The following is a 13,338-nucleotide window of genomic DNA, read 5'->3' on the forward strand; positions in this document are numbered from 1 at the left end:
ATTTTGAATTTGGCATGTCTCAGGTAGCTTTGCTTTCAAGCACTAATATGGAAAGAATTACATAATGGCACTGTGCCAAGTTTCATATTATCAAACAACCCAAAGAAGAAATAGTACATTTATAGGCATTAGTCTAATTTTTGGTCTAATTTCAGATTTGTCATTGATGACTACTGCCATTTTCAACACCTTTAAATTGGGCTCACGTTTGCAGAATGGAATTCTGAGTTTTCCCACCTGAAATTTCTGATACTTTGCATTTAATTCAAAATCCTACAAAAAAATCCTGCTGCTGAAACCGCTGATGAAGAGTTAAAACTCAATAAGCTCAGTGGATCTGGATTCTAATAGATTGCATCCCTGAAGGAAGTTAAGGGTTTAAGCTAAATTAGGTTGTGTTGCCTTACAGGGGTTGCTAGTTGACATAGATCATACCCCGCTTTGAAGTTTTAACACAGTTAGTACCTCCACCAAACAATCAATCTCTTGCTCTCTCTTTCTCTATCCATGGCTAACATATTGGGAAATAGAAAAACTGCACTGATACTGCAGAAAGTACTCTTCTGACACTCGTAAATAAGCTGTTGAACATGACCTGTCACCCTTCCTCCTGAATCTAGCTAAGTGACTGGACCTTTCTGCTGATGCAATTAATGCCACCTTTTGACAAATAAAAGAATGCTTTGAAATGGTAGCTCCCTCAAGTTCAGCTCTGTTCAAATTTTAATTAAAGCTTAGGTTTCAACCCTTCTGTTGGAAAACCAACACTCCTAATAGAGGACACATACTGGCACAATTATATTTTAAAATAAAATGTATTCAAGCCACAATTACGTTTTTAACAAAGGAGACATGATTCAGTGATCCTGTTGCACCCGGCGCAAATTCAGGCCCAAAATCAGGGTCCTCACTGGGCCCAGGCCTATCGTGAGTCACCCGACTCACTCCGCGTGGCGCAACTAAATATTGAAAGGAGCCTTGTGGCTCATTTAAACACCTGGACGCCGGATTCTCCCAGCGCCCGGGACCCACCTGGCGAGGTCTGGGAGACCTCGCCGGGGCCTTGCATAGTACTGATCCACACAAACGTGGACCAGGCATAATGGCACCAGGGGGCATCTCCTCGGCACTTGGAGACCACAGGTTGATGTGGACAGATAGGATGGTACCCGAGCACCTTGGCACTGCCAGCCTGACACCCTGACAGTTCCATTAGGCACTCTGTCAGTGCCTCCTTTGCACTGTCAGGGTGCCCAGGTGGCAGTGCCAGGGTGCCAGTTTGGCATTGTACGGATCAGGCAGAGGGGGGTGAGGGCGGGTCCCCAAGGGCCCACCAAGTTGGGAGTGTGAGGGGTGTCACAAAAATGGGAGGGGCCTGAAAGTGGGCAGGGATAAAAGATTGGGACAGTGGGGGCCGATCTGCCGAAAATCTCTCTAAGTCCGAGAAAGTCACCGAGAAACAACCCGTTAAACAAGCCGATCAGTGGACTTTAACTGAAAACTGAATCACGTCTGTAATCTTTAATTTTACATTGAAGATAGTGAACAGAATAAATCACATTCTTTGTATGTCTAATTTTGAAAAGTTAATTTTTTCGACAATATTGCTTTCTTGTGATAGCCAAAATTGCAGCTGGCGCGGGGGCTGAGAATCGATGTTCCGATTCTGCGGGCTCCGAAAAGCGCCGCACTCGGGGAGTACACCACGCTGCCTAGGGCCATTGCCAGAGGCCTGCTCAGCAAACCTCTGCCCCCGGCCAGCCGAAGTCCCGACGGCGTGGAATTAATATTTTCCAGCCGGTCGGGATACTCATGTGGCAGCTGCGGACTCAGTCCACGGCCGCCCTGGTTGGGGGCGGGTGGATCGGAGTCCAGGGGGGGCCTTATAGACAGCAGGGGAATGTTTGTGCGGGTGCTGAGGATCGGGCACGCGGCCAATCAGGGATTTTATTTCTTGGGTCTAGGTCTGGAGTCCGAGTCCGTCTTGGAGCACAGCGAGGCCGCTGGAGGCCGCCGCCATGCGCGGCCTCTGACCTGGAAGTGCGGGGACTTGTATCTGCAGCAAAAGCTGCGAGATTTACTCCGTGTCAGTGCTAGCTCCTTGCAGGGCTAGGAATTGGTGGTACTTTCATGCCAGTTTATATGGCAAATTTCCTGGATGACAAAATACGACACAAATTACATTTTGTCACAACTTACAGTGGTTTAACATGTGTAAACACATACTTACAACCAGCTGGCTGTCTATTACCATCATAAAGAATGTACTTGCAATGGAATAAGGAAAATACACTATGCGTGGAATTCTCCCAGGGAATTCAGCGGGAGGCCCAAACACCAGTTTCATGTCGGCGTGTATTTTCCATCGTATCCTTTGCTGGTGCTTGCCATGGTGGATCGGCAAACTTGCTGGAGGTCAGCATGAAACTGATTTACATCCTACTAATGGGATGCAGGTGAAGGCCTGACCAGAATCCTCCAGCTCTGCCCGATTCCCTGTGACACCAGCAGAAAAACACACGAGGGCCAAACACATCTGGAACAACTCGGTGTGCACATGTCAGGGTTCAGCTGAATAATGCCTAGGTGCCTCCAGAGTTCAGAATGAAGGCCGCCCGCACCTCTGGACCCTAGAACACCACATCAGCGTGGGGTGGGCCTCTACAAGACCATATTCGGTGTCCTGGATGAGGTCCATCTTCCAACCTCAGAATGTGCCTAGAGGTCAATCTTCATTTTCAGGAGGTATACCTTTGTTCTTCAATAGTGAGTCGGTGATGTCAGGTGCCTTTTCAATATAGGACCCCACTATGAGGCCTGCTCCACCATGGAATATGCCGCAAAATTCTGGGTTGCATAATTAATTAGATCGGGACCGGAAGATTTGGCGTGCTCTCCAGCCGGCCTCCGCAGCTCCATATTCCCGCCCCTACCACGAGACTTAGTCCATGTATGGGAGAATTCTTCCCTATGTAATTGAACTATATTGTAATTTATGTGGAGAGATATGGTGCCTAAATTTTCCAGATTATCCAAGTTGTGGGCTGCAGTTAGACTAATGTGTGTGTTTGTGGGGACCTGGTTATAGAGAGATAGACAAAGCAGACTAAAGACAGTGGTGGGAAACTGCATGCTGTATTTTCCTGGCCCCATGGAGACACGATTAGAGTTGGGGGAGCTGCAATGCCCTGATGCATTCCTGTCTCCACAGCTTTCCTAGTAGCATTCTGGACTAGAATTGGCTGCTCACCAACTGGAAGTGGAAAACCAATTAGGGCAATTTTGCTATGGTAGCGATATTTCCTGTTGGAGCAGTCCCACTGGCAAATGCGAAGCTTGCCAGCTCATTTGAGAGGCCATCTAGCAGCAGGAAGGGTGATGTTCAGAGTCACAGGCTCCATGTCCTATTGACAGGGCCACTGGGATCAAAGTTGACCACAACCTTGTCTGCCATTTCTCCAGTGGTGGGATTCTTCCTCCATTCTGATGGCCCTACCAATCTCAGGTTTCATTATTTGTTGACTTTCCTGCAGGCAACTGAGGGTGTCACCATATTACACTCTCTTGCCTGCTTAAGCAGCACCAACCGGGAAAATCAAGCACTATATTGATGAGGAGAGACTTGAGGTACTCCGGTTATTTCCACTGGAAAACAAATGGCTCAGTGAAGATTACTGAAATAATGAAAGTTTGAGAGGTATTTCTTCTGATTAAGGGTAGGGTGCAGCAATGGGATATCAGCGCTGCTCACCAAGAGATTGGCGAAAGAGATTAGGAAAAATGTTTTTATGTTAAGGGAGTTAGGGCATGAAATACCTCACACAGACACAAAGATGCCTAATTAGTGCGCCTGATTGTGACAACAGATGGAATAGTAATCTTCGCAGCCTGTTCCTGCATGGGGGGATTTGAAAGTTAGGACAACTGTATGGATGGATGAATGACAAAATATACATTTTAAAAGGAAATGTTTCAAACTGTTTTCTTACTTGTTGCCAAGACAAAAAATACTTTGATCTTTGAGTATAAAGGATCAAGACTAGAAATACAGCTGGTTCAGCACAATGTCTTAATGGAGAGGAAGTGTGATAGTTCTCAAACTGAAATGAAATCAGGAAACAATGGTAACAGCCGTATCCTGTCCTAACTAAATAACAACCTACCAGTTCAGGATTTCGATATGACCAGTGACATGTTTGGGTTTCCCTTGGTTACCAGTCGTCAGACAACCTAGGAAAATGTCCTAAAGTCAGCTTGGAAAGTTTAACGTTAAAGGCAATCAAGTTTCCCATGAGTTCAGGAAGGTCACAAACTAAACTAAGTAAAGGTATGAAAACTAATGTACCCTGGAGCACCTTAACTATAATACAGTGCATATAGGAGCTGCATATTGCAGAAGATTGCATATCTTAGGGAATATCCAATAGAACATATATTTTGATTCACCCTTGGGATGTGGGTTGTGCTGGCTGGGCCAGTATTTATTGCCATTGAACTGAGTGCCTTGTTGGGCCATTTCAGAGGGCATTTAAGAGTAAACCATGTAGCTAGGGCAGCACGGTAGCATTGTGGATAGCACAATCGCTTCACAGCTCCAGGGTCCCAGGTTCGATTCTGGCTTGGGTCACTGTCTGTGCGGAGTCTGCACATCCTCCCCGTGTGTGCATGGGTTTCCTCCGGGTGCTCCGGTTTCCTCCCACAGTCCAAAGATGTGCAGGTTAGGTGGATTGGCCATGATAAATTGCCCTTAGTGTTGGATGGGGTTACTGGGTTATGAGGTTATGGGGATGGGGTGGAGGTGTTGACCTTGGGTAGGGTGCTCTTTCCAAGAGCCGGTGCAGACTCGATGGGTCGAATGGCCTCCTTCTGCACTGTAAAATCTATGAAATCTAAGAATCTGGAGTCACAGGGAGGCCATACCAAGAAAAGTAACATTGTTCATTCACCAGCTATATATTGTTTCCAAATGCTCAAACAAGCTAAATGACATTACAATTATGTATATGAAACTACTGATGTGCATTTCAAATAGTTAACGTAACTAATAGCATTAATGGTATCTAAATTATTACTTTAAAATTTTCTGTCCGTCTTGGGATTTCTCGCAAAATGTTGCTTAATTTCAAAACACCATGCGTCCGTCAAGTGGTCCTCTCAGGAAGAATCTGGTGAAAGTTGAGCAGGCAGGCCTACCTACCGGATCCCCATCCTGACTTGCAAGTTCTTTCTCCCACCCAGTAGGAAAGGCAAAATAGTCCCCTTCACTGCCCCACCACAGGCAAAAAATATGGTGAGGGAGCTCCTGACCACCCTCACAATTTCTCTCACACACAATGTGTGTGTTTGTCTTAGTTTGGAAGAAGTGTTTAAATTGCAGATGATCAGGCTGGATGAGGTGGAATTTGTCCGTCTGTTGTTAAGAGGAGATGATATGAAAAGGAAGTTTTGCAGAAGAGTTAACCTAACCTGTTGGCGCCACTATCAAGCCAAAAATGAGACACACCTATAGCAAATATTTGTAGGTTGCGGAAAATCAAATAAACCTTGAATGATTTTTCAGGAAGATTAAATTTCTGACAAGACAGACATGTTGCTGCTTTTATTGAAGTTTCTGGGCGAGGTTAAGGAAAAGTTCTTCACATCAATAATTATAAGCATATGGAATGCTTTGGCAAAGGAAGTAGTTAAGTCAGTGTTGACTGTATCTGTTAAGAGAAGAGTAGATCAAATTTTAATGATAAAAATGTGAAGTGACAGGAACAAAGGGATTAATTTTCCATTGTTTTAGCAGAGAGTTGGCACAAGAATGATGAGCCGGGCAGTCTTGTCCAATAGAGCAAACATCTATGATTTGATGGAGTGGCTGTGTCGGAATGTTGGTTGAAGGGCACTGGTCACTGAGTCCAGTCGTGGGTTGTGGGGAAGGCTTTTTCCCCAGAGTTTGGCTACCGAACAGAAAGTAGTAGCTGAAATTAGGAAGACTGAGTTTCGCTCCTGCTTTGTGAACGGCAGGCACCTCTGTACTTTGCTGCCTGGCCATAGAAACCTAGGTATGTGAATAGCTACCGGATCCCCATAAACATATCTCCATCATCAGTACATAATTGCTTCCAGGCCTTCAAGAAGCTTCAGAAGCAGATCTGACTGCAAAACAACAGGCACAAAATGGGAGGAAATATGGAAACAGATATGTCACGACTATCACTTACAGCTGATTGCAGAAAGGACAGTTCAAGTCTCTGGCGCCACACATTTGGGGCTGAATTTGACACCATTTTAAATCATCTGCCCTAATATCGCGTTATGTGGCTTGATGTCAAATTTTGCTTTGCAATGTTCCTTTGAAGTGCCTTGGGACATTTTATCATATTAAAGGCGCTATATAAATGCAAGATGGTGTTGTCATTGTGATTACTTCTTGGTGCTACCACCTTATTCAATCTTTCTGGGCAAAAAGTAGAAGCCACCAAGCGCACGGCAGATCCCAATCCCAGAAGATCCAAGTTCATGCCTGCTGAATGAGACCTTGTTGGAGTGAAGCACTCTCGGAACACACAGACTAGCGTAATAAGCTCTGCGAGCTGTAAGATGATGCATCATCTCTACAGCAGAGAACTGCCCTCTCCACAGCAAACCTGTGGGGAACACATGTGGGACATTTCCCAATCAGAAAGCCAGATGTGGTGACTGCTTTGAACCTGGAAAATATCAGAGAGTCTGCAACCCATTCCTGCAACACACACCCTTTCCCCACAGACCCAGGCCACCCATCAAGGGAACCAAAGAGGGACTACAAACTGTAACAGCCTGTCACGTGGTACTCAACATACTTGAACTTCAAAATGTAATTTTTATCTTGCTTGTCATTGTAAAGAGAATCTCTACATGTTTAAATTAGTTTGCAATCTGTGTTAATCTCAGTAATCAGAAACGCCACTCCTAATTTTTGCTGAAGTTAACAGTTCTGCGTAACAAAAGGAATTGAGTTAAGTTACTAACTGATATGTAAATCCAGAAGAGATAAATATTGTATAAGGATGCAAGAGGAAAGATCGAAGCATACAAAGGAAAGTAATCGAGAAAGAAAGAAAAGGAATGACAAACTTACGACTGGGTCCATGAATTTTAATGGGCTCCGACGTGGTAACCAATGTATGAGAGCAGTGCTGACACACACACTCCTTCCCACTGAAGGTAACACGGTCTCCAACTGGAAATGGCTTCCTAAAAAGAATAACAAGGACTTTAAACACAAGTGCATGCAACTCTCTGGCCATCATGTCGGTTATGTGTTCATTAAAATATAATTACTTACTCAAAATAGCATTCCAATTTAGCCTCTGAAGGCAGGGTGAAGAATGACACCTGCTTTCTACGATTATTTTGAGCAGTTTAATGACAGTTGTTTACAATTAGGGGCTGGTTTAGCTCACTGAGCTAAATCGCTGGCTTTTAAAGCAGACCAAGCAGGCCAACAGCACGGTTCGATTCCCGTACCAGCCTCCCCGGACAGGCGCCGGAATGTGGCGACTAGGGGCTTTTCACAGTAACTTCATTGTAGCCTACTCGTGACAATAAGCGATTTTCATTTTCATTTCAATTATATTCCCACGTGTCTAAGTTACTGTATAATCTATGTTCAATTAGCATGTGATATTTGTCGAAGCATATCATTAATAAAAACACTTACATGGGGTTGTTGGCCTATACGCAATAGAACAGCAAAATGAAAAACAGCAAGAGGATTATCACCATGGGTTACAATTTTAACATTCTCTCCGAGCATAAATCTAGTTCTGTAGGTTGATCATCCATTATTGAACCCACTCATTTTTCATTTCCATCATCAAATACAGCGCATCTCACTGTTATTGGCAGTCATTTCCATTCTTTTAATAGGTGTTCCTTCCTCCAATTTGATCCATTGGATAAATTCCCACCAATGGGACCACATTCTGAAAACATTTGCTCTTATATCTCGGTAAATACACCTTGCAGAATGAGGCATGCATATTAATCAGATAATTCATAATGTAATAAGACATCTTTTGCTGACATTGATGAATGGCCATGGGAGGAAACTCTCATTTTGGATTTAAACGAGCATTGCTGCAGCAACAAGGTTCAAAATTAGTTTTTAGTAGCAAGGCAAAACTTTGTCAGCAATTTCTATGAGGAACACCTGGGGCAGGATTCTCCGTTCCTGAGATTAAGTGTTGACCCCGGGGCAGGATTTGTGAACTTCTACGACAGCAAAACTGGTGCCGCATCAGGACCAGTTCAGGGCTAGCACCGGCACCACATGGAATCCAGTTGATTCCAATGGAAAATGGTGCCGGATTCGGCGTGTCTATGGTTGACACTCGGGAGGCTGATGCATATAAACACTTCACTCCCCACACACAGTCATCCCAGCCAACAAGAGGACACTGGTTGCGCGGGAGCACGCCCATCCCATTGATGGGTCAGCTGGGGCCAGCAGGCACTTAAGGATTGGCCGAGGGACACTGACGGCATATACAGCTGCACGGCTGCTGTCAGGCTGTGGCAATGGTGTTCTGTGCCCGTCCACCCCGACCCCACAGCCCAGCTCCTGGTCACCCCCCACTACTCCCCCAGGCCCTGGCAGAAGCCCCCTGGCCAGCGGCACAACTGTCAGCACACTGCAGCGATGTTGGATACTTTCCATACTACCCTCCCTCCTCCCCATGGCACCTGTTTTACGATTTTTGAAAGCGCAAGTGAACCTCGCCACCGGGGAATTCACCCCGGTGGAAGCAGAGAATCGCAGAGGGCCCGGAGAATGACGGCTCAGGCCCATTCATGAAATGCAAATTGCGTTTACTGTACGTGTGCAGTGGGGTGCATTGACGCCGCTGTCAAGGCACAGGAAAATCGCGATTTGGCATGAACCCGGCGCCTGCCACAATTTCAGCATCAAAAACGATTCTCCACCCAATCGCCTTTCCCGATTTCGGCATTGGCCAACGGAGAATCCCGCCATTGAAATTTTCAGGAATGAAGGATAAAGATTTAGATAATTGTATAACTTGGATTTTATGAACCTTAGATTAAATTTAAACATTTGCAAATGAGTGGCGAAAGCCTCTGGCGGACTGCAAATTAAATCAAACTCTCCTGGCTTTGAATAGATCCTCTTCTCAGTTGGCTGTTCAAAAACAAATGCTTCTCATTTACTTGGCTGAGTAGTAATCTCTCCCATAAATCAATTTTAGGCTTGAAGATTTCCTTAATTCACAAGTCTGATAGGCTCTCAAGAAACTGCAGAGTGTGCTGAACTCAGTACAACGCACCACACAAGCTTTCCATCCTCCCATTGATACTGTATACACCTCCCGCTGCCTCAGGAAGGCAGACAGCATTATCAGTGACTCCTCACTCCCAGGCTTTGCCCTTTTCCAGACCCTTCCATCAGGCAGAAGATACAGAAGTCTTGAAGACCCGCACATCCAGATATTGGAACAGCTTCTTCCCCATAACTACTGGACTCCTCAACAACTCTCCCTCGGACTGATCTGTTTCCTGTAAAACACTATTCACGGCACCCTATGCTGCTCTTGCTCATGTATTTCCTTTGTTTGGCCCTTGTTCTGCACAGTAACCAATCCCTATTTGTTGATGTACTCTGTCGATTATTCTTTTGGCTACTATGCTCATACTGTGTACGTTCCCTTGGCCGCAGAAAAATACTTTTCACTGTACTTTTTGATACATGTGACAATAAATATCAGTCAGATTTCATACAACATTTCTCTTTATTGGATCTTCATTGGCTTACTCTCCCTTCATCAGTTTACTTGCAAACTTTTGCACGCAGAGATGAGTTCCGGATCATTCTACGCTCACATTCTGAAGACCATAAGTCCACAAACATAAGTTTGTTAGCAGATTTTCCTCAGTGACCACTACGGAGCCAATTGACCAAATCTTTGTCCGACTCTAGCCCTCTTTAAGGATGCACACAGAATGGGAGGAAAAGAATAACTGGGTCTCAAAAAGGTAGCTTCTTGCTGAAGGCCACCCCATCTCTATTTACAGGTGAATCTTGATTCAATCGACCAGCACTCATTTCAGAAACAGACAAGAGCCAAATTAAAATATTCAAACTGAAGTGTTATTCCCAGAACCCTCACTTCTGGCCTTCACCTCATTAACTATGCAACATGATGTTTTGCACTGTATCAAATGGTATGTCAGGCCTGATGGCATGGCGTTCGTCATCCTATCCGGGCATCATATTGAAACATAACTGACCCACTATTGAAGGAAGAAGGTTCACCTCCTGGAAATGAAGATCGATCTCCGGGAGCACTCTTGAGACATGAAGATGGACCTCCTGAGAAAGGAGATGGATCTCCAAGAACATTGTGAGGCTGGAAGCTGGACTCCCTCCAGTGCATTGAACCTGGGCCACCTGCAGATGCTCCCCTACCAACTGTTGTAATGTTCCGGGGCCTGTAGCCTCCACCCTGTCTCAGGAGGCAGTCCCCGCAGGCATTTGTTCAGGTGAGTCCTGACATCTGCATGCCAAGTTGTTCCAGATGTGCTTTGCACCGGCATGTTTTCCCACTGGTGCCAAGGAGAATCATGCCTATATTTGCATACCATTCGTCGGATGCAAATGAGTGTCATGCCAGCCTTCAGCAGGTTTCCTGATCTGCGACGGCAGGGGCCAGCGGAAGATCCCGTGCGAGAGTCTCTTCGCATAAAACCAATTTCTGGGCCTACTGACAAATTATCCCCCCCCCCCCCCCCCCCCCCCCCCCCCCCACTCCCCCACTCCCACCATTGAATCCGGTGTTGTGGGGCATTGGAGAATTCCACCCACTGTTTTCTTAATCTGAGAGTTTTGAGCCTTTGATTTCATCTCTTTGGTGCTAAGTGTGCGGATAAAATGATGGGTGCGATTCCACCAAAAAAAGTCCCATTTTGGGTGGTTTAGTGGGATCATTCCTCTATTGTCTGGGATTTGTTTATTTTTTCAGACATTTCCTGCACTGAGGAACCCCACCCGCCAGTACAGGAAGAAACTGGGCGCCAATCTCTCGAACCTCACGCGCAACCCCTGGGTCCCCCCATGCCCCAACTCACCTCTTGGGTGGGGGAGGGTCCTCAAGCCACCCACACCCCATCTCATGTCAGGCTAGGCTGGCAGTGCCACAGTGTCCGGTGGCACCAACAGTGCCAAGGCACCACGCTGCCCAGCAGCCAACCAACCGGGGGGCCTCCGATCATCTGGGAGACCACACCCCCAAGTACCATTCCACCTGTTCCCCGTTTGTGGAGATCAGTGCTAAACGTTGTCTGGCTGTGGTCCCCTTGGTGAGGCCGATAGATCCCGGGGACCAGTTAGTTCTGGCATAGGTGGGACGGCATGTGGTGCAGTGGTTAACACTGGGACTGCGGCGTTGAGGACCCGGGTTCGAATCCCGGCCCTGGGTCACTGTCCTTGTGGAGTTTGCACATTCTCCTCAAGCCTGCATGGGTTTCATCCCCACAACCCAAAGATGTGCAGGTTAGGTGGATTGGCCACGCTAAATTGTCCCTTAATTGGAAAAAAAAATAATTGGGTACTCTAAAAAAAAATTTTAAAATTCTGGCATAGGCATAATTAAGTGAGCAGCTAAGCGGCATGGTAGCACAGTGGTTAGCACTGATGCCTCAGAGGCCCAGGTACCCGTTCAATTCCAGCCTCGGGTAACTGTCTGTGCGGAGTTTACAGTTTCTCCCGTGTCTGCATGGGTTTCCTCCGGGTGCTCTGGTTTCCCCCCACAGTCCAAAGATGTGCAGGTTACGTGGATTGGCCTTAGTGTCCAAAAGATTAGGTGGGATTACTGGGTTACGGGTATAGGGTGGAGGTATGTGCTTAAGTAGGGTGCTCTTTCCAAGGGCCAGTGAAGACTTGATGGGCCAAATGGCCTCCTTCTGCATTGTAAGGTCAATGATTCTAACTGTGTAACTCTGGATCTTGCAAGATCTCATTAGATCTCGCTGGGTGTAATGACCGTCAGGAATCCCGGAAGAGGCCTCTCGTGCAATGTACTGGCTGCATCCCGTCCTGATTCCGGAGGGATGCGGCCGCTAAATCATGCCCGTTGTGTTTTCAAAATGTTCTGCTCCATTTAATCCCTAAGCCTTACAGGCTTCTTTTTTAGGTGCTGCTACATAGCTATGACAAGCTTTTGGCCTGTCAGTTTTCCCACCTTCCTGATCAGTGAACATGATTATCATTGGCAGCTTACCTATTCTATATATAAAACGGCCCAGCCAACAAATATAATTGGGCGTCCTGCCACCTGCCCGAACTGCACTCCACATCAACATTGACTTTCAGCCTTTATAAAATCTCACTGACACTCACAGATCTCTTCAAATAATGAATGATCTTTTGCAACTCCTGTGATAGTTTGGTAAAATATTATATTTCGATTTTTAGCATTTTTCTCACTTTCATTTGCAATCTGCCATCTTTGCACCAATATATATTCTGAAATTGCTGAACATTAATAACAATTTGAAATCATCTTCTCATTTAATCGTCTTTTTTTATTTTATATTTTCCTCTGAAAATAACTTGTTTTTAAAATATTTTTTTACATCTTCCAGATTGCTGGAAAAGGTCTATGTATAGTTATGTATATGTATAATAATTAAACCATATTGAAAACTGGCAGCAAACCATAGCACATTATCAACCAGAAGGAAATGAACAAAACACCGGCTCCCTTTGCTGACGTTAACTTCCACACAAAGTTCTTCTGAGACAAACAAAACAGTGTTGTGCGTGAGAGAGTCCATAAGGAGCTATTGTTACTTTCGATGGGAGAGGCTGGTCTAAATCCAAAACAAGGGTGAATTGAGTCCAATTAAAAATGTTGCTGTCCAAATAAATATGATTTAGTCAGCTCAAGCAAGTTTGGATTTGGCGGTAATATCTTGGATTTGTTTCAAAAACTCCAGAGGATGCAGTTGCACTGCTAAGTAAAACTTAGTAAAGTAACAACGTCGAGATGGGTGCGAAGTGTCCATGCCATTCGAGTAGATCAAACGGGTTATGAGTTGCTACCATTAATATTTCTTCATTTGATTTGTTTATTTCTGGGAAAAACTTTTGTTTAAGCATCGAGTTCAACTAACACCAGTAACGTAGCTATTGCACAACACTCTGCTCATGATGTTATTCTCAAAGGGATGTTTAAATTAATTTAAATGCTCAGATTATCGAACTGCATGTGTCAAGGTTTCCAATTTCTGAAAGGCAAGACTCTAAATTTACAGAATTCACAGAATTGTGACAGCACAGAAGGAGACCATTTG

The 13,338-nt window shown here is 45.3% G+C and overlaps 1 protein-coding gene across 16 annotated transcripts in view; it reads right to left on the reverse strand.

The window, feature by feature from the left end:
- ablim3 (actin binding LIM protein family, member 3) overlaps positions 1 to 13,338 on the reverse strand; it is a 420,986-nt gene that overhangs the window by 208,397 nt on the left and 199,251 nt on the right. For all 16 annotated transcript variants that reach the window (XM_038795510.1, XM_038795522.1, XM_038795521.1 and 13 more), the window contains exon 4: positions 7,109 to 7,224. In XM_038795510.1, coding sequence (XP_038651438.1) covers positions 7,109 to 7,224 — 116 coding nt within the window. The remainder of the gene's footprint in view (positions 1 to 7,108; positions 7,225 to 13,338) is intronic.

Source organism: Scyliorhinus canicula, chromosome 4 (assembly GCF_902713615.1).
Source record: "Scyliorhinus canicula chromosome 4, sScyCan1.1, whole genome shotgun sequence".
In the NCBI taxonomy this organism is placed as follows: domain Eukaryota; kingdom Metazoa; phylum Chordata; class Chondrichthyes; order Carcharhiniformes; family Scyliorhinidae; genus Scyliorhinus; species Scyliorhinus canicula.